We start from the raw sequence: 24,855 nt of genomic DNA, 5'->3' as shown, positions 1-24,855 counted from the left end.
GGTGATGCCGTTGTGCTTGTTTTAGTGGTTGGCGCCACTGTGGATGTTGTAGTGGTCGTAGTTGGTGTTGTAGTTGTTGCCGTTGTGCTGGATGTACTGGTTGGTGCCGCAGTGGATGTTGTAGTGGTCGTAGTTGGTGTTGCAGTTGATGCCGTTGTGCTCGTTGTACTGGTTGCTGCCGCTGTGGATGTTGTAGTGGTCGTTGTTGGTGTTGTAGTTGAAGCCGTTGTGCTCGATGTAGTGGTAGGAGCCGCTGTAGATGTTGTAGTGGTTGTAGTTGGTGTTGTAGTTGTTGCCGTTGTGCTGGATGTACTCGTTGGTGCCGCTGTGGATGTGGTAGTGGTCGTAGTTGGTGTTGCAGTTGTTGCCGTTGTGCTGGATGTACTGGTTGCTGCCGCTGTGGATGTTGTAGTGGTCGTTGTTGGTGTTGTAGGTGATGCCGTTGTGCTTGTTGTAGTGGTTGGCGCCGCTGTGGATGTTGTAGTGGTCGTTGTTGGTGTTGTAGTTGAAGCTGTTGTGCTCGATGTAGTGGTTGCTGCCGCTGTAGATGTTGTAGTGGTCGTAGTTGGTGTTGTAGTTGTTGCCCTTGTGCTGGATGTACTGGTTGGTGCCGCTGTAGATGTTGTAGTGGTCGTAGTTGGTGTTGTAGTTGTTGCCCTTGTGCTGGATGTACTGGTTGGTGCCGCTGTAGATGTTGTAGTGGTCGTAGTTGGTGTTGTAGTTGTTGCCGTTGTGCTGGATGTACTGGTTGGTGCCGCAGTGGATGTTGTAGTGGTCGTAGTTGGTGTTGTAGTTGTTGCCGTTGTGCTGGATGTACTGGTTGGTGCCGCAGTGGATGTTGTAGTGGTCGTAGTTGGTGTTGTAGTTGTTGCCGTTGTGCTGGATGTACTGGTTGCTGCCGCTGTGGATGTTGTAGTGGTCGTTGTTGGTGTTGTAGGTGATGCCGTTGTGCTTGTTGTAGTGGTTGGCGCCACTGTGGATGTTGTAGTGGTCGTTGTTGGTGTTGTAGTTGAAGCCGTTGTGCTCGATGTAGTGGTAGGAGCCGCTGTAGATGTTGTAGTGGTTGTAGTTGGTGTTGTAGTTGTTGCCGTTGTGCTGGATGTACTGGTTGGTGACGCTGTGGATGTGGTTGTGGTCGTAGTTGGTGTTGCAGTTGTTGCCGTTGTGCTGGATGTACTGGTTGCTGCCGCTGTGGATGTTGTAGTGGTAGTTGTTGGTGTTGTAGGTGATGCCGTTGTGCTTGTTGTAGTGGTTGGCGCCACTGTGGATGTTGTAGTGGTCGTTGTTGGTGTTGTAGTTGAAGCCGTTGTGCTCGATGTAGTGGTAGGTGCCGCTGTAGATGTTGTAGTGGTTGTAGTTGGTGTTGTAGTTGTTGCCGTTGTGATGGATGAAGCGGTTGGCGCCACTGTGGATGTTGTAGTGGTCGTTGTTGGTGTTGTAGTTGAAGCCGTTGTGCTCGATGTAGTGGTAGGTGCCGCTGTAGATGTTGTAGTAGTCGTAGTTGGTGTTGTAGTTGTTGCCGTTGTGCTGGATGTACTGGTTGGTGCCACAGTGGATGTTGTAGTGGTCGTAGTTGGTGTTGCAGTTGATGCCGTTGTGCTGGATGTACTGGTTGCTGCCGCTGTGGATGTTGTAGTGGTCGTTGTTGGTGTTGTAGTTGAAGCCGTTGTGCTCGATGTAGTGGTAGGAGCCGCTGTAGATGTTGTAGTGGTTGTAGTTGGTGTTGTAGTTGTTGCCGTTGTGCTGGATGAAGTGGTTGGTGCTGCTGTAGATGTTGTAGTGGTCGTTGTTGGTGTTGTAGGTGATGCCGTTGTGCTTGTTGTAGTGGTTGGCGCCACTGTGGATGTTGTAGTGGTCGTTGTTGGTGTTGTAGTTGATGCCGTTGTGCTCGTTGTAGTGGTTGGCGCCACTTTGGATGTTGTAGTGGTCGTTGTTGGTGTTGTAGGTGATGCCGTTGTGCTTGTTTTAGTGGTTGGCGCCACTGTGGATGTTGTAGTGGTCGTAGTTGGTGTTGTAGTTGTTGCCGTTGTGCTGGATGTACTGGTTGGTGCCGCAGTGGATGTTGTAGTGGTCGTAGTTGGTGTTGCAGTTGATGCCGTTGTGCTCGTTGTACTGGTTGCTGCCGCTGTGAATGTTGTAGTGGTCGTTGTTGGTGTTGTAGTTGAAGCCGTTGTGCTCGATGTAGTGGTAGGAGCCGCTGTAGATGTTGTAGTGGTCGTAGTTGGTGTTGTAGTTGTTGCCGTTGTGCTGGATGTACTCGTTGGTGCCGCTGTGGATGTGGTAGTGGTCGTAGTTGGTGTTGCAGTTGTTGCCGTTGTGCTGGATGTACTGGTTGCTGCCGCTGTGGATGTTGTAGTGGTCGTTGTTGGTGTTGTAGGTGATGCCGTTGTGCTTGTTGTAGTGGTTGGCGCCACTGTGGATGTTGTAGTGGTCGTTGTTGGTGTTGTAGTTGAAGCCGTTGTGCTCGATGTAGTGGTAGGAGCCGCTGTAGATGTTGTAGTGGTTGTAGTTGGTGTTGTAGTTGTTGCCGTTGTGCTGGATGTACTGGTTGGTGACGCTGTGGATGTGGTTGTGGTCGTAGTTGGTGTTGCAGTTGTTGCCGTTGTGCTGGATGTACTGGTTGCTGCCGCTGTGGATGTTGTAGTGGTCGTTGTTGGTGTTGTAGGTGATGCCGTTGTGCTTGTTGTAGTGGTTGGCGCCACTGTGGATGTTGTAGTGGTCGTTGTTGGTGTTGTAGTTGAAGCTGTTGTGCTCGATGTAGTGGTAGGTGCCGCTGTCGATGTTGTAGTGGTTGTAGTTGGTGTTGTAGTTGTTGCTGTTGTGCTGGATGTACTGGTTGGTGCCGCAGTGGATGTTGTAGTGGTCGTAGTTGGTGTTGCAGTTGATGCCGTTGTGCTCGTTGTAGTGGTTGGCGCCACTGTGGATGTTGTAGTGGTCGTTGTTGGTGTTGTAGTTGAAGCCGTTGTGCTCGATGTAGTGGTAGGAGCCGCTGTAGATGTTGTAGTGGTTGTAGTTGATGTTGTAGTTGTTGCCGTTGTGATGGATGAAGCGGTTGGCGCCACTGTGGATGTTGTAGTGGTCGTTGTTGGTGTTGTAGTTGAAGCCGTTGTGCTCGATGTAGTGGTAGGTGCCGCTGTAGATGTTGTAGTAGTCGTAGTTGGTGTTGTAGTTGTTGCCGTTGTGCTGGATGTACTGGTTGGTGCCACAGTGGATGTTGTAGTGGTCGTAGTTGGTGTTGCAGTTGATGCCGTTGTGCTGGATGTACTGGTTGCTGCCGCTGTGGATGTTGTAGTGGTCGTTGTTGGTGTTGTAGGTGATGCCGTTGTGCTTGTTGTTGTGGTTGGCGCCGCTGTGGATGTTGTAGTGGTCGTTGTTGGTGTTGTAGTTGAAGCTGTTGTGCTCGATGTAGTGGTAGGTGCCGCTGTAGATGTTGTAGTGGTCGTAGTTGGTGTTGTAGTTGTTGCCGTTGTGCTGGATGTACTGGTTGGTGCCACTGTGGATGTTGTAGTGGTCGTTGTTGGTGTTGTAGGTGATGCCGTTGTGCTTGTTGTAGTGGTTGGCGCCACTGTGGATGTTGTAGTGGTCGTTGTTGGTGTTGTAGTTGAAGCCGTTGTGCTTGATGTAGTGGTAGGTGCCGCTGTGGATGTTGTAGTAGTCGTAGTTGGTGTTGTAGTTGTTGCCGTTGTGCTGGATGTACTGGTGGGTGCCGCAGTGGATGTTGTAGTGGTCGTAGTTGGTGTTGCAGTTGATGCCGTTGTGCTGGATGTACTGGTTGCAGCCGCTGTGGATGTTGTAGTGGTCGTTGTTGGTGTTGTAGGTGATGCCGTTGTGCTTGTTGTAGTGGTTGGCGCCGCTGTGGATGTTGTAGTGGTCGTTGTTGGTGTTGTAGTTGAAGCCGTTGTGCTCGATGTTGTGGTAGGTGCCGCTGTAGATGTTGTAGTGGTCGTAGTTGGTGTTGTAGTTGTTGCCGTTGTGCTGGATGTACTGGTTGCTGCCACTGTGGATGTTGTAGTGGTCGTTGTTGGTGTTGTAGGTGATGCCGTTGTGCTTGTTGTCGTGGTTGGCGCCACTGTGGATGTTGTAGTGGTCGTTGTTGGTGTTGTAGTTGAAGCCGTTGTGCTTGATGTAGTGGTAGGTGCCGCTGTAGATGTTGTAGTAGTCGTAGTTGGTGTTGTAGTTGTTGCCGTTGTGCTGGATGTACTGGTGGGTGCCGCAGTGGATGTTGTAGTGGTCGTAGTTGGTGTTGCAGTTGATGCCGTTGTGCTGGATGTACTGGTTGCAGCCTCTGTGGATGTTGTAGTGGTCGTTGTTGGTGTTGTAGGTGATGCCGTTGTGCTTGTTGTAGTGGTTGGCGCCGCTGTGGATGTTGTAGTGGTCGTTGTTGGTGTTGTAGTTGAAGCTGTTGTGCTCGATGTAGTGGTTGGTGCCGCTGTAGATGTTGTAGTGGTCGTAGTTGGTGTTGTAGTTGTTGCCGTTGTGCTGGATGTACTGGTTGGTGCCGCTGTAGATGTTGTAGTGGTCGTAGTTGGTGTTGTAGTTGTTGCCTTTGTGCTGGATGTACTGGTTGGTGCCGCTGTAGATGTTGTAGTGGTCGTAGTTGGTGTTGTAGTTGTTGCCGTTGTGCTGGATGTACTGGTTGGTGCCGCAGTGGATGTTGTAGTGGTCGTAGTTGGTGTTGTAGTTGTTGCCGTTGTGCTGGATGTACTGGTTGGTGCCGCAGTGGATGTTGTAGTGGTCGTAGTTGGTGTTGTAGTTGTTGCCGTTGTGCTGGATGTACTGGTTGGTGCCGCAGTGGATGTTGTAGTGGTCGTAGTTGGTGTTGTAGTTGTTGCCGTTGTGCTGGATGTACTGGTTGGTGCCGCTTTAGATGTTGTAGTGGTCGTAGTTGGTGTTGTAGTTGTTGCCGTTGTGCTGGATGTACTGGTTGGTGCCGCAGTGGATGTTGTAGTGGTCGTAGTTGGTGTTGCAGTTGATGCCGTTGTGCTGGATGTACTGGTTGGTGCCACTGTGGATGTTGTAGTGGTCGTTGTTGGTGTTGTAGGTGATGCCGTTGTGCTCGTTGTAGTGGTTGGCGCCGCTGTGGATGTTGTAGTGGTCGTTGTTGGTGTTGTAGTTGAAGCCGTTGTGCTCGATGTAGTGGTAGGAGCCGCTGTAGATGTTGTAGTGGTTGTAGTTGGTGTTGTAGTTGTTGCCGTTGTGCTGGATGTACTGGTTGGTGCCGCTGTGGATGTTGTAGTGGTCGTTGTTGGTGTTGTAGTTGTTGCCGTTGTGCTCGATGTAGTGGTAGGAGCCGCTGTAGATGTTGTAGTGGTTGTAGTTGGTGTTGTAGTTGTTGCCGTTGTGCTGGATGTACTGGTTGGTGCCGCTGTGGTAGTGGTCGTAGTTGGTGTTGCAGTTGTTGCCGTTGTGCTGGATGTACTGGTTGCTGCCGCTGTGGATGTTGTAGTGGTCGTTGTTGGTGTTGTAGGTGATGCCGTTGTGCTTGTTGTAGTGGTTGGCGCCACTGTGGATGTTGTAGTGGTCGTTGTTGGTGTTGTAGTTGAAGCCGTTGTGCTCGATGTAGTGGTAGGAGCCGCTGTAGATGTTGTAGTGGTTGTAGTTGGTGTTGTAGTTGTTGCCGTTGTGCTGGATGAAGTGGTTGGTGCTGCTGTAGATGTTGTAGTGGTCGTTGTTGGTGTTGTAGGTGATGCCGTTGTGCTTGTTGTAGTGGTTGGTGCCGATGTGGATGTGGTAGTGGTCGTAGTTGGTGTTGCAGTTGAAGCCGTTGTGCTCGATGTAGTGGTAGGTGCCGCTGTAGATGTTGTAGTAGTCGTAGTTGGTGTTGTAGTTGTTGCCGTTGTGCTGGATGTACTGGTGGGTGCTGCAGTGGATGTTGTAGTGGTCGTAGTTGGTGTTGCAGTTGATGCCGTTGTGCTGGATGTACTGGTTGCTGCCGCTGTGGATGTTGTAGTGGTCGTTGTTGGTGTTGTAGGTGATGCCGTTGTGCTTGTTGTAGTGGTTGGCGCCGCTGTGGATGTTGTAGTGGTCGTTGTTGGTGTTGTAGTTGAAGCTGTTGTGCTCGATGTAGTGGTTGGTGCCGCTGTAGATGTTGTAGTGGTCGTAGTTGGTGTTGTAGTTGAAGCCGTTGTGCTCGATGTAGTGGTAGGAGCCGCTGTAGATGTTGTAGTGGTTGTAGTTGGTGTTGTAGTTGTTGCCGTTGTGCTGGATGTACTGGTTGGTGCCGCAGTGGATGTTGTAGTGGTCGTAGTTGGTGTTGTAGTTGTTGCCGTTGTGCTGGATGTACTGGTTGGTGCCGCAGTGGATGTTGTAGTGGTCGTAGTTGGTGTTGTAGTTGTTGCCGTTGTGCTGGATGTACTGGTTGGTGCCGCTTTAGATGTTGTAGTGGTCGTAGTTGGTGTTGTAGTTGTTGCCGTTGTGCTGGATGTACTGGTTGGTGCCGCAGTGGATGTTGTAGTGGTCGTAGTTGGTGTTGCAGTTGATGCCGTTGTGCTGGATGTACTGGTTGGTGCCACTGTGGATGTTGTAGTGGTCGTTGTTGGTGTTGTAGGTGATGCCGTTGTGCTCGTTGTAGTGGTTGGCGCCGCTGTGGATGTTGTAGTGGTCGTTGTTGGTGTTGTAGTTGAAGCCGTTGTGCTCGATGTAGTGGTAGGAGCCGCTGTAGATGTTGTAGTGGTTGTAGTTGGTGTTGTAGTTGTTGCCGTTGTGCTGGATGTACTGGTTGGTGCCGCTGTGGATGTTGTAGTGGTCGTTGTTGGTGTTGTAGTTGTTGCCGTTGTGCTCGATGTAGTGGTAGGAGCCGCTGTAGATGTTGTAGTGGTTGTAGTTGGTGTTGTAGTTGTTGCCGTTGTGCTGGATGTACTGGTTGGTGCCGCTGTGGTAGTGGTCGTAGTTGGTGTTGCAGTTGTTGCCGTTGTGCTGGATGTACTGGTTGCTGCCGCTGTGGATGTTGTAGTGGTCGTTGTTGGTGTTGTAGGTGATGCCGTTGTGCTTGTTGTAGTGGTTGGCGCCACTGTGGATGTTGTAGTGGTCGTTGTTGGTGTTGTAGTTGAAGCCGTTGTGCTCGATGTAGTGGTAGGAGCCGCTGTAGATGTTGTAGTGGTTGTAGTTGGTGTTGTAGTTGTTGCCGTTGTGCTGGATGAAGTGGTTGGTGCTGCTGTAGATGTTGTAGTGGTCGTTGTTGGTGTTGTAGGTGATGCCGTTGTGCTTGTTGTAGTGGTTGGTGCCGATGTGGATGTGGTAGTGGTCGTAGTTGGTGTTGCAGTTGAAGCCGTTGTGCTCGATGTAGTGGTAGGTGCCGCTGTAGATGTTGTAGTAGTCGTAGTTGGTGTTGTAGTTGTTGCCGTTGTGCTGGATGTACTGGTGGGTGCTGCAGTGGATGTTGTAGTGGTCGTAGTTGGTGTTGCAGTTGATGCCGTTGTGCTGGATGTACTGGTTGCTGCCGCTGTGGATGTTGTAGTGGTCGTTGTTGGTGTTGTAGGTGATGCCGTTGTGCTTGTTGTAGTGGTTGGCGCCGCTGTGGATGTTGTAGTGGTCGTTGTTGGTGTTGTAGTTGAAGCTGTTGTGCTCGATGTAGTGGTTGGTGCCGCTGTAGATGTTGTAGTGGTCGTAGTTGGTGTTGTAGTTGAAGCCGTTGTGCTCGATGTAGTGGTAGGAGCCGCTGTAGATGTTGTAGTGGTTGTAGTTGGTGTTGTAGTTGTTGCCGTTGTGCTGGATGTACTGGTTGGTGCCGCTGTGGATGTGGTAGTGGTCGTAGTTGGTGTTGCAGTTGTTACCGTTGTGCTCGTTGTAGTGGTTGGTGCCACTGTGGATGTTGTAGTGGTCGTAGTTGGTGTTGTAGTTGTTGCCGTTGTGCTGGATGTACTGGTTGGTGCCGCTGTGGATGTTGTAGTGGTCGTAGTTGGTGTTGTAGTTGATGCAGTTGTGCTCGATGTAGTGGTAGGTGTCGTTGTGGATGTTGTAGTGGTCGTAGTTGGTATTGTAGTTGATGCAGTTGTGCTCGATGTAGTGGTAGGTGCTGCTGTAGATGTTGTAGTGGTCGTAGTTGGTGTTGTAGTTGATGCAGTTGTGCTTGATGTAGTGGTAGTCGTCTGTTCCTTCGTGGTTGTAGTGGATACAGTGTTGGTTGCTGTAGCGCTTGGTCCAATTGTTGTACTTGTCATAGTTGTTATTGTAGCTGACGTTCTGTATTGACATATTTAGTTAATTCTTAGAATAAATTGTATGATATTCAGTCTAAGAGTTCTTTTAATACTCACCCTTTGCTTTCTTCTGCTTGCAAGTAAATACATACTGTTGAAAAAAATAATAATATTTATTTCATTAATTATACAATTTATCAGCATTTCGGCTTTAGCAGGTTTTTAACATTTAATTGTTATGTCTGCGTAATGTTTAACTGCATTTATCATAAACACTGCATCATTATTTACATCATTATAATGTACTAGTGAACTCACCTAGTATAATCACAATTTCTACTGTCTTCCTCATTCCTGGTGACTTGAAAGGAGAAAATCTGAAATAATATTAAGATATATTTATACAACGAAATGTTCATATAAATTCACTTCATGACAGCACAATCTTTTTACAATTCATAAATATGCCTTTTTAATTAAATTTAATTATCCGAGATAATATACAATGAAACTGGCACAATATAAAACATTGGAGGACTGCTTCATTTCCTTCGGGTGAGCTTCAATGATTTTTAAATATTTTATGCTTAAAATTGCCCATCACAATAGAATCTCCTACTGTGTAAGCACTGTTGTTACATCCATAAAATATGCAACTATAGCAGTTACTTGCTAGTAATATTTCCCGTGAACCATATTCCGACACCTACTTCGTTATATCAACCAGCAAAACGTTTGGGAAACAAGTTTTTACGCATATCAATATACAGACATGTCCACGTAACTGACATTACAAAAATGTCATCACGTTTTCCCCCAGAAATCTGAATCCCTTACACTGAACATTTGTTCCAACAAAGACCAACAACTATCTACTTATATCATCAATACCATGCATTCACATTACAACCAGTAGAACCCTTGTATTTAAACATATAGTTTAACTATTAGTAAATATATTTAAATCAAAACAACTAACTCACCCTTTCTCCTTTCGGCTTTCCATAATGTAGGTTTTCGTCCTATATTTTATTTTCAATGAGTTCTCAAATACTCCGGCGTTTTAACCAGCATCTGATCACTTTGTGCTTTCGGTGCTGTTTTGTTTGGGCGCGTCTGATCGTTTAAAGCAGCAAAATGATTGCGTTATTTTAGGCCGGTCAGACAAGTTGAATTCAACGCTTATTCGGGAGAGTTTGGCTGTGCTGTGTGACGTGAACGTAAAAAGGGAAAAGACATATAATATCTACTCACCTTTGAATGTCAGTTAAGCCGTGGGAACGTAATTAATCGGTTTTCTATTAAATTAATGTTAGTAATATTCATCAAGTTGTGGTCAATAATTTTAAGTTTGACTTCGGCTGACTGTGTTCTTTGGGGAAAAACATGTTGGGGGGCTTTGCCTCCACAATAAAAACACTAAATGATGAGGACGGATGAAACTATTCGTGACCTGCCGTGTCTTACAGTTATAATTTACATCAGAAATATCTGTAACAACCATAGCGATAGATGGGGGGGGGGGGGGGGGGGGGGGGGAATCCCACGATACATTTTGCTGACTTTCATACTCCTCGGCCAAAAGGTCAGTCCAGTTCTATTGTGAGGGTAAACCAATGTACACCAGCGGAACGTATATCAAGTCCTGTTTTATTTACATGTAGGCCTACCTTTCACAACCATATTAAGCGACTGTTTTAATTTTTTTTATAACACACACATACACTCACGAACACAATGTGACCATTTTTTTTTAAATAAAACTGCATGTCATTTGAAATTGTGAAAATATACTGACTGCACACACTACTGCCGACCCACTGTAAACATCACTGTAATGACAATAACGATGTCGAAAGTCGCTATTGCATAAGCTAAAAAGAAACGCATACCTGTCTACTTACTAAGCATATCCATCGGACATGTGCCTGTTCATTTGCATGTTCGGTGACCCAAGTGCTATGAAAACCAAAGGACTTAGTGCTTGATCTATACAGTTAGTTATACGTTGTTACGAAAGTAAGGTAGGACCGCATATTGTGATTTAAAGTCTTTAAAGCATTGTGTTTATGTGTGTGTGTGTGCGCGCGTGTGTATATGAACCTTGCATGTCCTCTCCATGATTGTGCTGGTTTTCTTCGGGCTGTGTAATGCAGTTTCCTCCAGCAGTCCAAAAAGAGGTGGTTAGGTGAATCGGTGGTTTTGCACTTCATAATGCATGATCCCGTGCCCCGCCACATATCTGAAGCTCACTGCCGGCATGTAATGGATAATCAGTATGGAAGAAGGATTGATGGAAACAAAAAGATACATTCCTTCCATACTTCTTTCATTTAATTTAATCTAAAAATTAACATTTGGGGGGAAAAGGTTTAAAGTGATTTTGATATTCGTTTTCTGTTAAACTACACAAAAGGCATCACCTTTTTGTCGTACAAGTGAGTTAATTTCCTGTAGGCATGGAAATAAAATTACAAATTGAACGTTTAAAGTTACATTAATTAGTGTAATATTATTTTTTTCTAACTGCAATAAAATGTACCAAGTTTGCTTTCGTTTTCTACAGAGCATATCAAGCGTGTTAGTGTGAGATGTAACTTCTTCAGGTCACATAATTGTTTATCGTCCTATATGTATCCATTATTTTTTCCTACGTCATTTGGCGACACTCTAAAATACATTGCTAAATATCGACGATAGCTAACAGACTTACGCAACACATACTCTTTCAATAAAGTCCCGTAAATGCACCACTATAGGTGTGGCGTCAATAGAGGGCGTGTTATCTGAACTGTTGTTTATTGTACGGCACTGTGAATTTCATGCACAGTTACAAGCTGTGGAAAAAACACATTTCAGTCCATATAGCATGCAGTGAATATAAAACACTTTATCTGAATGATGTTTTTAAATCATTAGTACCGGAATATATAAGAAAAATATATGTCCATTCTATTCGGTATATATGTAAACTAGCGAAATAAATAATCAGACAAACAAACAAACAAATAAAATTCAGTAGTAGTCTACAGCCTTACAGCTTAGTTTTGAAGAACAGTAGACTGACCTTTCAGATACACAAAGGCTGTAAAGTTAGTAATGGCGTGCTGTGGCATGATATATTTTGTCAAACCAGTTTCCCATCCCTTTTGAACAGTATTCCGGTCTTTTCAGACAATGATCAAAATGATCAAAGAAAAGTCATACACCCTGATACCTATAAAAGATGTTGACATGCAGCTTTGCATAATTGTCAATAAGGCCATGTATTTTGTTTTGTAAATTTTGCAATACTTACCTGCCAGCCCAGGGACTAAGTTACTGGAGATTAAAACTCTAAAAATTTAGCATTTGCCTATTTACTGAAGTGTTATGAGCTTACTGCAACGATTTCAGAAGTAATTTGTAACAATTTAAAAAGTCATTTGTTTTTGAAGTTTGTGTGTTTTGTCGTTAATAAACGGTGCTGCATAACTTTGAATCATGATGATTAACTACAAAAATGGTTGAAAGAGGATAAAATGGTGAAAATAAACTTAATAAGTGAGGTATGTTTCCATGAGTTCCTGGAAATCGATCTGGATGGTCTCTAATGCATGGACATAAGCATACGCATTTTTTTTTAGTAGAATAGCTGTGTAACTTTAATGGTTCTAGCTGCTACCGAATACATTAGCTTATTATACATTCAAAAAGCTAGATGTTTACTGTTGCAACTGAAAATAAATACCTTTCTCAAAGAAAAAAACAAAAATAAATTTCCCAGAGTTCAAAGTCTTTGGATTACAAGTCCAGTTTGCACACCACTAATAACTTTATAACAGTCTCTGTGGAGTGAGTGAAGCAACTGGTAGCACACACAACCCAGCAAACCACCAATGACTGTGTTTCTATGGTTACAACCCATTTCATCTTTAACTAAATGGTACTTCCTGAAAAACCAGTTTACCATTATCATTTTCTGAAGCTTTCTCACTGCAAGATATATAAAACAGCATTTTCTGTTCACACCTAAAGTTGCTAATCACAGTTCAAGTTTACAGAAAGATGGTCTTCCAATCAACAAACCTGTTACTGTGCAGCTGTAGAGAAAATATGAACAATAGTTAATACTAATAGCTGTTATTAAGCAGCTGTTTTTTAAGAGTGAATGTGATAAGTAAATGTCACTTTTAACAGAATTTTCAGTATATTATGTTTAGTGTCTTATATATCCTGAAGTTGCCAGTCATCATATTTTTAAACATAACTTATATTATTCAGATTTTTCTGCTTGTGTTTCTACAAATCTAAACGCACACACATACTGTATCTTTTTTGAATGAACGTTTTGTTTCTCATTGTGCTGCTTCAAAATGTTTGTCTTCTGTTTATTCAAAAAACAAGGATCACAGTGTTGTTCTTTGTTATATAGGAAAGGGTGATATTTCTTTAGGTTGGATCTCTCCAGGTTCTGTTTATTCATAAAAAAAATCTGCATGCCAGTAAACGCAGAGGACACACAAACAATGTTTAATTTCAGTGTCAGTTATTGACCTTCAAAAGTAAACCTCTTTTAAACATAGCTTGACCTTTAAAAGTAAACCTCTCCCATCTGAAATCATCCAGTCTGGTACGTAAGCAGCTAATGATCACCCCTATTTTAATTTAAGAAATACCCTTCCTTGGGTTGAACTAGAGCGCTCTCTAGAGTATGAGTTTATTATGAACTGTGTTAACTTCTGAAACGGTTTTACATTCAGTTCAGTGTTAAGTGTGCGGCATGAGTGCGCTCAGATGTTCCTGACAGTGCTGGGGGGTAGCCAACTAAGATTAGCGACGCTGCCAATCTAACTGCTTTTTCCATTGTCTTATCATTAGCTCAAATGTACATTTTCCAGGGACTTCTTTTTACAGAAAACAAAAAAAAAACACCATTTTTACCACCATTCCGAAATCGCTAATATGTGGCCACGACTGCGCTGCGGCTGGCAGCTCGAGTGCTGCCCCTGGTGAATGTGACAGTTTCCGCCCCGACTACCGGCGGCGCGAGCATCCCCGCGAGACACTCATTCATTTGTCTCGTTCCCAGGCTACTGTTCGCAGCGCTCACAGTATATATTCGTATCCGTCTGTGTAACAATAAGTAAGAAAATAGCGATAAAAAGGTTAAAACACCAAAGAATATGACTTAAAGATGATTTAATATTATTATTTAATATTATTATTATACATATGATATTTTTTTACACATAAAATAAAAGGCCGACAGATCGCAGTCGTAGATCGTTGTTTGTTTAATGTCCGTCTGATTAATACTTCAATAACGACCTGCATTACTTTTCTCTCTTTACGAAGACAGGTGTTTTCAGCTATACCAGATGTTTCTAATGGTGTTTTTGCTTGAATATTCGATGGTTGTTAACCATGGTTGTTAACCCCTTCATGCCTAAATTTATTTGCAAATATATTAGAAAAATCATTTGTGATTTGCTGCCAAACTGATCCTAAATTAAGTGGAGATTGTTCATTTGAACATAGCACATACAATGAATATAAATTTAGCTATGATGCAAATTAGCAACATTAGGCATAATTGGGCATAATAGTAATTAAACAAAATTTCCAGTCTCTGGTATGTATCTCTGGTATGAATCAATAATTGGCCTGATAATTGGCTGCCTTGTTGCAGTTGCCATTAAAATGAACGAATTTCTTAATTTCTTCCCATCCCAGTGGGCACAACATGTGTAATCCACGTGGATTTTTGGTGGATATTTGGTGAAGTGGTGGATCCACCAGTTTTCACCTGATATCCACGTAGATTCCATGTGATTTTAGGCACGTGGAAAACCTGTTCTAAATTAACGTGGAATACATGTGGAGTTTTACATCTCATTCCACTGTACGTGGAACTCACGTAGATATCACGTGGAAAATAAGGAACCATTCTCGTACTCATCCTATTGATGGTTGATTGACCTAATTTGTGGTATAATCTCAGTTCAAACAAGAATTTTTGTATGTTTTACATAAATGTGGCAATCATTAATTAAACATTAAACATCTCACTACCAAAATTGTCCAAAGCCCTAGCTGGTGCACACTGATGGAATAAAGCAAACTTAGTGTTCATAAGTATTAATAGATGTATTAATTGCATATACATCTATTCATTTCTTGTGTATTTGGGTATAATTATAGAATATTTACCATTGCAATTGCACATTCAATCCTAATTGTAAATCTGTGAAAAGAAAATCAGAGAACAGAGAATTAGAAAATTCATAAATGTCAAACATTTTGTGTGTTTTGTGTGTGTGATTGTATAATGTAATTCAGTAAATTGTATTAAAAGCCAAAAAAGACTAGAACACATCCCCTCTTTTGCAAAATAAATTAACATCTGAAATATCTAGTTTTTAACTTTTTGTATTTTTGTGCTAATACAAATAATACAGATAGGCTTTACTTGCCCTGGACAGCTTAAACTCAAGCTGGCAACCCGTGGATTTTTGGTGGATATTTGGTGAAGTGGCGGATCCAAGTGATTTTATCCACGTAGATTCCACGTGATGTTATAGACATGCAGCATGTTCTAAATTAACGTGGAATTCATGTGGAATCCATGTGCAATCCACGTGAAATCCATTTAGATCCATTTCCTTCACCCTCTGAACATGGAAGTCAATATCCTACAAACAATATAATATAATACTTTGTTCTACATATTAAACATTCATTTAGTTCAATTATTTTTATTTGATATTCTAATCACTGTTTAACAGTTTTTTTTTTTTTGGATTGACATCTTAAGCTGGCAAACGGTAAGCATTAACAAGCAGGAGACTGGTGGGGGCGGGGCTTATACATTTCGTCGTATAAGCGTCGCAAACGTTTGACGCCATCCAATTTTGAACCGGTATTAACTAGTTTTAACGTACGCAAACTGCATCCCTGAAAGTAGTCTTACGCGCTGGTTTCTCCTGTCTGCTGTTACCTCCTGAGCGATTATCAGGTTTTCCCATGTGAGTAATTCAGATTTTAGTAATTTTCAAGACTGTCTTTTATTGAATTTTCTCATTTTAAATTTCAGCTAAAATCACTTATAAAAGTGACTAGCGCATAATATTACATTTTAAAAATAAGCAATTTCGGTCGATTCTGATGTGATTTTGATGTTATCTTGTATCCCTCACTAAAATATCTGCTTATAATATGAAATCACACTCGTATCTACAACAATTGTGTCAGACATTAATTGATACAATAATTTCCTTAGATCATAGTTTGAATACCAGGTAGATCTTATTTGCCTTTTGTTAATCATGTGAAATAGTTCTGTTCTCTTCTAGATTCTTTACCAATTCACTTATGCGTCAACTAAACATGAAGGGATCACGAGGGGATAAAATATCATTTGAGAAGACAGCGCTGTGCAAATTAATAACTGGTAAGTAATTGAACAGTGCCTTATGTGGTCGTGTCTTTTTTTATATCGACATAATGATTGTATTGATACATTGAAGTCCATGCATCTGAATTATACTAAACATTTTTGTCCTTTGATTGACAGACAGAGTAGTAAAGGCCCATGATGTTACAGGAGCCTTTGCCCTCAGCATCATTGCCAACCGGTTGAGAAATGCACCTAAGAGGAAAGAAAGACTGGACACAGTGTAAATGTTATTGTATTTTTGTTTATTTTGGTGTTTTAGACAGTTGTCTATCTTGTCTTAGCTGTTCTGTTTGTTTCATTAGTCTTAATTAGTATTGGCATTTTTATAAGTTATGTCAGTATTATGCACTACACCCAGTTTTTATGTGCATTTTGTATTGTTTGTTTTGAAATATGACTAAATAATTGATAAAAATATGACAAAACTTTTATGTGATTTGTGTCTGCTTTGTAGACATTTTGAACTTTGTGGAATTTACGTTGAACACAACATGTATTTTCCACGGGCCAACATCCACGTGAATTCAACTTGCCTTTACACCTAAATTCCACGTCTTTTCCACGTGGTGAAAACACGTGGATTCCATGTGTCAACATCCACGTGGAATTCAACTTGCCTTTTACGCCTAAATTACCCATCTTTTCCACGTGGTGAAAACACATCTTTTCCACGTGGATTCCATGAGTGTGTGCCCACTGGGATCTATCTCGGGACATCACATCAGCCACCTGTGCTACTCGACATTCACTGGACCGGTACATTCTTGACCTTGGTAAAAGTACAGCACTCGTGTACACTACAGTGCCAATAAACGGCTCCAATTAATTTCTGTCCAATTTGAGGGCATTATTTGGATTTTTTTTTTGCGTGCAATGCAAATTACTTTGTTCTACAATACTATCCAAAAGATCAGTATCAAAAAAGTCTCCGAAGTACTGAATGGGCAGTCTGATTTTATGAGCATCAGGAAGAACAGCTTGCCAAATTGTAATGTCTTTTGCGGAGTTCTGCTGTTGCACCGTCTTCCACACTACCTTTTGTCGTCTTCTTCTGATCGCCTTTTTGCACCAGTAGCACTCATATGCATATTCATATGCGGCCATAAGTGTCAAATGTATAGCGAAAACGCGACAAACCGAAATCGGCAAATAACTTTTTTAAAATTTACATAACATGTAGTTTATTCCGATATGTCAGCAGTAGAAGCAAACAATAAACTAGTACGTATTTTTATCTTAGCACAATTCACCTCAAACTTGGATAATTTCTCGATATTAGCAGGCAAAATCCATGCACATACCCGCGCCTAAACTTCGCTTCCATTAGTCCGATGTAGTTCTCGCTACGACAGCTTGATGGCATGACAAGCGCTTCCAATACGATCCTTGGTACTGTAACCATAGGAATGGGGGATGTGTTATCTGCTCCTTTTATTAGTTAAGGGAAATGGTTATGCTGAGCGGAACTAATGTGTTTGAAATTGTTGCATGGGGGGAGAGTTAGTAAAGGGGGGAGAATCCGGTAGCCGCCTGAACTGGGCTCCCCGCGATTGTTCTGAAGTAAAGATACCTCCAACTTAAGTGAATGAGTGAAGTCTCTTTTATTCACCACCCGTAAGCCAGCGAGCCTCGTCTTCTAAGTAGACCGGTATTAAGATCCAGTAGCCCAGTATAGACCTGATATTACACTGGTGGCAGCGCGGTTGGCTTAAAATACGGGTCGTTGTTGCTGTATTTTTTTTGCCATAACGTCGGGGACCCAGCAACGGACTCTGGCATTCGCAGCGATTTATTTATTTTTTTTCTCTCCGCTGCCGTGACGCTAACGCCAGACCGGCTACTACTCTGACCACGGACTTTGAGCGCGCACTGTAAGTTGATGGCGGACGAGGAGCACCCTGCGCCGGTTCTACCTGCTGACGCCGGACGTGTGGGACTGCCTTTTCGGATCGATCTGCCTTCCCCTTTCAACGGTGATGGCTCGGAGCCCTTCTCTACGTGGATTCAGAGGTTTGAAGTGGCAGTTGATGTTTCCTCTCCTACCATAGATAAAGCGCGACTCCTTCCAGCTAAACTTAGTGGCGCCGCGTTTTCTTATTGGCAGACCCTGCCCGATGTGGTTCAGGCTAATTACCCCCAGACTAAAGCCAGTTTAGGTGCTGTCTTTGGCCGTGCTCATTTTTTGGCGATGTTCCAGACGCACTTAAATGCACGCCCACGTAAGCCTCTAGAGGCACTGGAAGTCTATGCTGCTGACATCACTAACTTAGTAATGGAGGCGTTCCCTCAATATGGTCTAGAAGCCCAGCGTTGTGAAATTTTTCGACGTTTTGTAGCAGGGTTGGACCCATCTCTTCAACTAAAAATACATGAACATGGCGCACTTACTCTAGATGCTGCTTTAAAAGTAGCTGGTCAGTGTGAACGTGCTCAATTGGCCCTCAGCCTGGCAACTCCTTCTGCTGTCATGCCAGTTACAGTGACATCATCTCCCCAGTTCTCTGATAATTCTGTGGTGTCCCAAATGGATTCGCTAACGGCAGCTGTTGCTGCACTTCGCAGTGATGTTGATGATCTGCGCCACTCCCATTTCCACCAGTCGGGTGGCGCCCTGAATCAAATAACTCAACAGTTTTCCACTCTCCAACGAGACCTGACTGAGTTGTTACATTTGCCCCGGTCTATGTGTAATGTGACTGCTCATACCACCTACCCTAATAGTCATCAGCCATCTTTCAGTGACCGGGCCCCATGTTGCTGTTCCAGCCACCGTGCATCTTCATCTGGACGCCCATCGACAAGCAATGACTCCTTTACACCTACTCACCGCCGTGATTGGTCACCTGATCGTCGCACTTGTCCCAGGAATAGGGACTCCTCTATTGATCGCTATCAGGCCCATGGACGATACCACTCTTCTCCGCCCCCTTTGCGACATGACCATGAGTATCGCCGATTCGCATCGGGGTCCAGTCCCAGATCATCACCACATCGTTCACCTTCTCCAGGCCGTCAGTCTCCTCGTGATTACCACTACTCACACAGATCATGTGATGACCCGCATCGGCCATCTCGCTCTCCATCTTCTGACACCAGTCGGCAACAGCGTAGACGACAGGAACCATCTGATACTTCACCCGGTCGACATGCTCACTCCATTCGCTCTTCTCCATCTCGACATGTACATTTCTCTGACAACTATCAGGGAAACTACTAGGGGCTGGTATCACGGGCCAGCTGTCAGCTCCTAATTCTCCTGTGGTCCAGCCGCGCCCTGCTCAACTACATTCACATGTTTCTCCGACACCCCTCATACAAGTAGCTCTGAGTGGCACTGAACTGACCGCTCTCATTGATACAGGCTCAGGTATTTCTCTCATCACGGATGAATGTCGCAAATTCATTCCTAATATCTCGTCACAGCCAATTAGCAAATCATTTGTGCTTGCCTCATCAGTCACAGGACACATTCTGGACATTTTAGGTTCCATCACTGCTACAGTACACATTGGTGATACTACCTTATCCCATGTTTTTCATGTAGTACGCACATCTAGCCACCCAGTCATACTTGGGTGGGACTTTCTATCTAAACATTGCGTCACTCTCGATCTTTCCCGTGCCCTTTTTCTGTTACATGACTCTAAAGTGTCTCTTTCTTCCCCGCAGCAGCTCGTTCCACTGCAGTGTGCTGCTGTCAGCGCAGATCCAGTAACCGTGCCTCCTTTGTCCGAAATGGCCATTCCGGTGATGGTACTGAATGACCAGCTGACTTCAGCACACATGGGTTCGTACCCTGGCCTTTTTGAACCTTTAGCCACCCCTACTACACTTTTGGGTGTCGCTCGGACTCTTACCTCAGTCACACATGGTCGGGGTGTCATTAAAGTAGTTAATCCATGCCCAGACCCCGTCTCTCTCGATAGTGGCTGTCCTTTGGGCCTACTGTTTTCACTCACAGGCCGTGACCATGAGGAATACTCACTAGTTTCAACTATTACAGCTTCACCTTGCCCCTCGGGTTCTTTTCCTGATGTGGACTTACAAAGCACATGCTTAAATGACTCTACACTCCCACACCTAAAAAATCTTTTGTCCGAATTTCCTGACATTTTCAGTAGTCATCCTCATGATTATGGTCGCACGGACCTAATCACGCACCGCATCAAGACAGGCGATGCTGCTCCGATCAAACTTCGCCCCTACCGTACCTCACCGGCAACTCAAACTGTTTTGCAACAGGAGGTTGCTAACCTCTTGGAACATGACGTCATTGAGGAATCGGATAGCCCTTGGTCGGCCCCAGTCGTGCTAGTGCGGAAGAAGGATGGCACCCACAGATTCTGTGTTGACTATCGTCGCCTTAATTCCATCACTATTAAAGACTCTCACCCACTGCCTAGAGTAGATGACACTCTGGACCGCTTGGCTGGAGCTCACATATTCAGTACGTTCGATCTTACTGCTGGTTATTGGCAGATTCCCCTTGACCCTAAGGACAAACACAAAACAGCCTTTTCCACAGGAACAGGCCTGTACCAGTTCCGCATGATGCCTATGGGAATTACTAATGCCCCTCCTAGCTTCCAAAGGCTGATGGAACTTGTACTACGAGGTCTCCACTGGAGTGTTTGTTTAATCTACTTAGATGACATCATTGTCTATAGTAAAGATTTTGAGCAGCACCTTCAACACCTACGTGATGTTTTCCACCGGTTCAGAGCGGCCGGTCTTAAACTGAAACCGTCCAAATGTCACTTAGCACGCTCTTCTGTCTCTTTCTTAGGCCATCATGTGTCTCATGATGGCGTCCGACCTGACCCTTCTAACACGGAGAAAGTGGCAAATTGGCCTCTGCCTGAATCTCCAACTCAGGTCAGAGCCTTCCTTGGACTCTGTTCTTATTACAGGAGATTCATCAAACACTTTGCACACATTGCGGAACCCCTACACCATCTCACACGCAAGGGCGTGCCATTTGTATGGTCCTTTGACGCTGATCAGGCTTTTCGACTCCTGAAATTGGCCTTGACTTCCCCACCTGTGATGGCATTTCCTAACTTGTCCGTCCCATTCCTTTTGCACACTGACGCATCTCTTCACGCCATTGGTTCGGTTCTCTCTCAACTGATGGATGGCAAAGAACGTGTTATCGCTTATGCTAGTCATGTACTTTCAGCATCAGAGAAAAAATGGTCGACGTTTGATCGTGAGCTGTTTGCTGTTGTATGGTCTGTCAGACACTTTCGCCATTATGTGGCCTACAGTCCCCTCACCATCGTCACAGACCACAAACCTCTGGTGGGACTTCATAAGATACCACTAGATCACGATCCTACAGGCAGGCGTGCACGTTGGGCCGTAGAGTTGGACATTTATGATTGGCACATTATACATAGGAATGGCGCAAAGCATCAGAATGCCGACGCCATGTCTCGGCGGCCCCCAGATGCACCTGTTCATAGTTCATCCAACACCCTTTCTGCTGAGTCTTTTACTCAGACCACTAACTCGGCTCCCACATCCTCTGTTTCTGTCCAAACATCTTTTCCTAATTTGGAACCAGTTCAGGTTTCGGTTAGTCCCTGCTTTACAAATCTAGTGCGCATTGACACAGATTTGAACATTGCAGAGGCTCAAAAATCAGATCCTGACCTACTCATGGCTCGCCGATGGGTAGAGGAGGGACATAGACCACCTCTTTGGAGACTCCGTCATGCAACACCGTTTCTCAGGAAGTTGTGGTCACAGTTTAAACGACTTTGTGTGCAGGATGGACTTTTGTGTTACCATTCCTCTCGCTCTCCAGCGGATGGGGACCTGTATCAGGCAGTTGTTCCCTCTGCCTTGATTCCCTCAGTCCTACAGTCCGTCCATGGACACCCAACAACTGGCCACTATGGCCTGGCCAAAACATTAGATCGCGCTACACGCCTTTTCTATTGGCCATATATGTCTACGGACATCTCCAGATATTGTGAATGTTGTCCGGCTTGTCAGTCACGACGTTCCCCTGTACCTCGTCCTCAGGCCCCGTTGCTCCCCATCTCCCCCGACCGGCCATTTCAGTTGGTTGCTGCTGATATCACCGAGCTCCCTTTGTCCACAATGGGCAATAGATATGTTCTAGTTCTTATGGACCTGTACACTAAATTTGTCAATTTATATCCACTGAAAGATCAAACTGCCATTTCCGTAGCTAAATGCATTTTTGAGCTGTTCCTTCCTCAGCATGGTGTTCCTGAAGCACTACACTCAGATCAGGGTCGACAGTTTGAGTCGGACCTTATTAAACACCTGTGCCACCTGCTCTCGATCCGCAAAATTCGCACCTCTCCGTATCATGCTCAATGCGACGGTGCAGTTGAGCGATATAATCGTACGCTGAAGGACGAACTGGCTAAGCATCTCTTCCAGTTAGGCCAAGAATGGGACGTACACCTCCCTTTGGTGGCCCTGGCCTATAACACCACTGTCCACACCAGTACTGGTTTCACCCCTTTTTTCTTAGCCCATGGTAGGGAAGCACGAATGCCTCTTGACCTTCTCCGGAACACCGCTCATTCGCATACGTCGGCCACGGCTGGCACCCCAGCAGCCTATGCGGCTTCGTTATGCTCCAGGCTGGTGAACGCATTTGAGTCTGCTGCTGCTTTCAGGGACAAGGCTCAGGCGAAACAGCGCTTCTACTACGACCGCCGATTGAACTACAACCCATATAAACCTGGGCAATTGGTTTTACTGGATGACCCTGCTCACCAGCGCAACAAATTGGCCCCGAGGTGGACAGGTCCCTTCGAGGTGGTACGGGCGATTCAGCCGCCGGAACACCCTCTCCCTGTCAATTTCCAGATACGGGCCTTGTCGCATCCGGGGGCCAAGCTCAAAATTGTACATTACAACCGGCTCAAGCCCTATATTCCTGGACCAACCGCTGACCTTACGAGGCCAGTACCTGACAACCCTTCAACACCAGCTGCTTTACCTGGCTTACTGCCATGTGTACTCCGGCCTGTGCCTCCTTCACTGCCTCAACATGCTGACCCATTGGGGCCCAACCCATCTGTCTTACAACAGCCTGATTCTACTGTCCGGCCTAGAGATGGTGCTGACGTGGTGGTGCGATCGCTCCCATCTCTGTCCCGTGTGACTGTCCAATCCGCTGCTCCTCCGCAAGAGGGTGGCCCCCCTTTAAGGCGGGCTTTGCCTCAGCGCCAGCGACACATGCCACGTCATTTGCAGGATTTTGTGTTACGCTACAAGTAGCTGCTGGACTGTGTGCTGGGTGGCATGTGTTCGTGCATATTGATTGTCACTTTCATACCATAAGTTGTGTTGTTCTTCTTCTTCTTCAAAAACAAAAAAAAAAAAAAAAAAAATCTGTTGGGTTCTGTATGTATGTTCATGCATTTGCAATGTGGACACGTGGTTGGGGTAGTTCCATTGCATTGTTACCCTGGTCTGCTTTTGCTTCTTTATTTATTCATTTGTTTTTTTCATTCCGTAAGAAATGAGGCCATTTCTTGTGGGGTAAGGGAGTGATGTAACCATAGGAATGGGGGATGTGTTATCTGCTCCTTTTATTAGTTAAGGGAAATGGTTATGCTGAGCGGAACTAATGTGTTTGAAATTGTTGCATGGGGGGAGAGTTAGTAAAGGGGGGAGAATCCGGTAGCCGCCTGAACTGGGCTCCCCGCGATTGTTCTGAAGTAAAGATACCTCCAACTTAAGTGAATGAGTGAAGTCTCTTTTATTCACCACCCGTAAGCCAGCGAGCCTCGTCTTCTAAGTAGACCGGTATTAAGATCCAGTAGCCCAGTATAGACCTGATATTACAGTACGTATCGCATATGCATCAACCGGCATAAGTGGGATAACTACGCTATTTTGGCTGCATTCAGACTGGACGCGGTTTGTAGCGAATTCGCGACAGGCTGGACGCGCAAGGGGTTAAAGGGTTGAAAAATACTTTACAGCAAACAGTATTTAGACACTTTCGTTAAAATGCATAGGAGCACTTTGGTTCTTGAACAGATTAATTTATATTATTGGATTTGTTTGATATTTGTTAGATGGCCAATGCTATACATTGGAATGCTTACTGTTACCACACCCAGTACAAAAACAACTTGCGGGAGATAAATAAATAAATAACAGGCATTAGGTGTGTATTAGTGCAGTGAAAACAAGAAACACTTGAATCGTGAATCCTGAATATCTTCATTCTTTTCTTATGTGTTTGAGAAGGAACTCTCCGAAACAAAGACAATGCTTAACATGTAATGAGGTCTTAGGTTTAATCTCCGGTATTTGCGAATGACTGCTACTATGACTGTTATAAATAACTGCTCTGCAACCTGCAAATAAACCTTTATAGCAGCCAATAACGTAATGACTGCCAATACCGTAATGTTTTTTTTAATACATTGGTTTTAGGTATTGCATTAATGTGTGCTGCACCAGTCAATATAATGTAATAACTTTTTGTCTATAATGTTATTACATTTTTGATTTAGAAATGTTGTTATATTATTGGTAAATTATAACATACAGTAATTGACTTTTATTACATTGAGAATGGACAAATTATTACGTGATTGGAAGTTATTACACTATTCGTAGTTAAGCCTGTATTATTGGGTGCTGAAGTGTTAGACTGTGTTCCAGTCGGCATTTCACTTTCTGAAATGGCTGTAAAATCTACAGTAAGTTACCATGTTCATGCACAGTTATTTATTGTACATATTTTCTTAGTAAAGCAATGTGCATTTTGCTGAAAACCTTATAGATGAAACAAAATCACAGTACTGTACAAAGTACACTACTGTAGAAAATCACAATATCATTACTATCCCCAGGAGACTTAGCCCTTACCAGAGTTAGTGCTGGTGCTCAGCTGGAGCTCAAACTGGCTTCACAAAAAATCATCTCACATTCACACAAAGTTAGTGCCAAAAGGGTAGAACAGTGTGTGTGTGCTGCTATGGGAGGAGTACTGTTTTGGAAGTGAAGACAACACAGAGGGAGGACCATGTGGGATGTGATGAACACAAGACGTTTTTTAATTTACTGCAAATGCTTACATTACTTTTTTTTTTTTTGCTCAAACTTTTTTTTTATTGACATTTTTAACAGAGAGAAAGAAAGGAAACAAAAAAAAACAGAACAGAACAAGACATTTTAAACCCTGATCCCATGCCCAAGTCTTTGGGCTCCGTCCCACTATTCAGGCATCATACCATTGCAAGCGATTAACATGCATTAAAGAAAAATTAAATA

At 44.1% G+C, this 24,855-nt stretch overlaps 1 protein-coding gene and 1 long non-coding RNA gene across 2 annotated transcripts in view; one reads left to right on the top strand and one right to left on the bottom strand.

Annotated features, from left to right (window-relative positions):
• The window catches only part of LOC111840512 (uncharacterized), a gene marked incomplete at its 3' end in the record, with an annotated part of 36,473 nt that extends 27,235 nt beyond the window's left edge, over positions 1-9,238 (bottom strand). The window contains exons 1-9 of the mRNA XM_072707092.1: positions 9,122-9,238; positions 8,457-8,515; positions 8,256-8,289; positions 7,701-8,181; positions 7,421-7,585; positions 6,926-7,366; positions 5,420-6,151; positions 3,833-4,141; positions 314-973 (exon numbers count right to left, since the gene is read on the bottom strand). Of these exons, the coding sequence (XP_072563193.1) occupies positions 314-973; positions 3,833-4,141; positions 5,420-6,151; positions 6,926-7,366; positions 7,421-7,585; positions 7,701-8,181; positions 8,256-8,288 (2,821 nt within the window). The remainder of the gene's footprint in view (positions 1-313; positions 974-3,832; positions 4,142-5,419; positions 6,152-6,925; positions 7,367-7,420; positions 7,586-7,700; positions 8,182-8,255; positions 8,290-8,456; positions 8,516-9,121) is intronic.
• Positions 9,239-15,030: 5,792 nt separating this feature from the next.
• Positions 15,031-16,005, top strand: LOC140582882 (uncharacterized). The gene is made up of 3 exons (XR_011985681.1): positions 15,031-15,145; positions 15,473-15,570; positions 15,694-16,005. It is a non-coding gene; the product is annotated as an uncharacterized lncRNA (long non-coding RNA).
• Positions 16,006-24,855: the final 8,850 nt, after the last annotated feature.

This window comes from Paramormyrops kingsleyae, chromosome 25 (assembly GCF_048594095.1).
Source record: "Paramormyrops kingsleyae isolate MSU_618 chromosome 25, PKINGS_0.4, whole genome shotgun sequence".
Lineage (NCBI taxonomy): Eukaryota > Metazoa > Chordata > Actinopteri > Osteoglossiformes > Mormyridae > Paramormyrops > Paramormyrops kingsleyae.
Note: the sequence above shows the minus strand (reverse complement) of the source record. Positions and strands in the feature narration are given on the sequence as shown.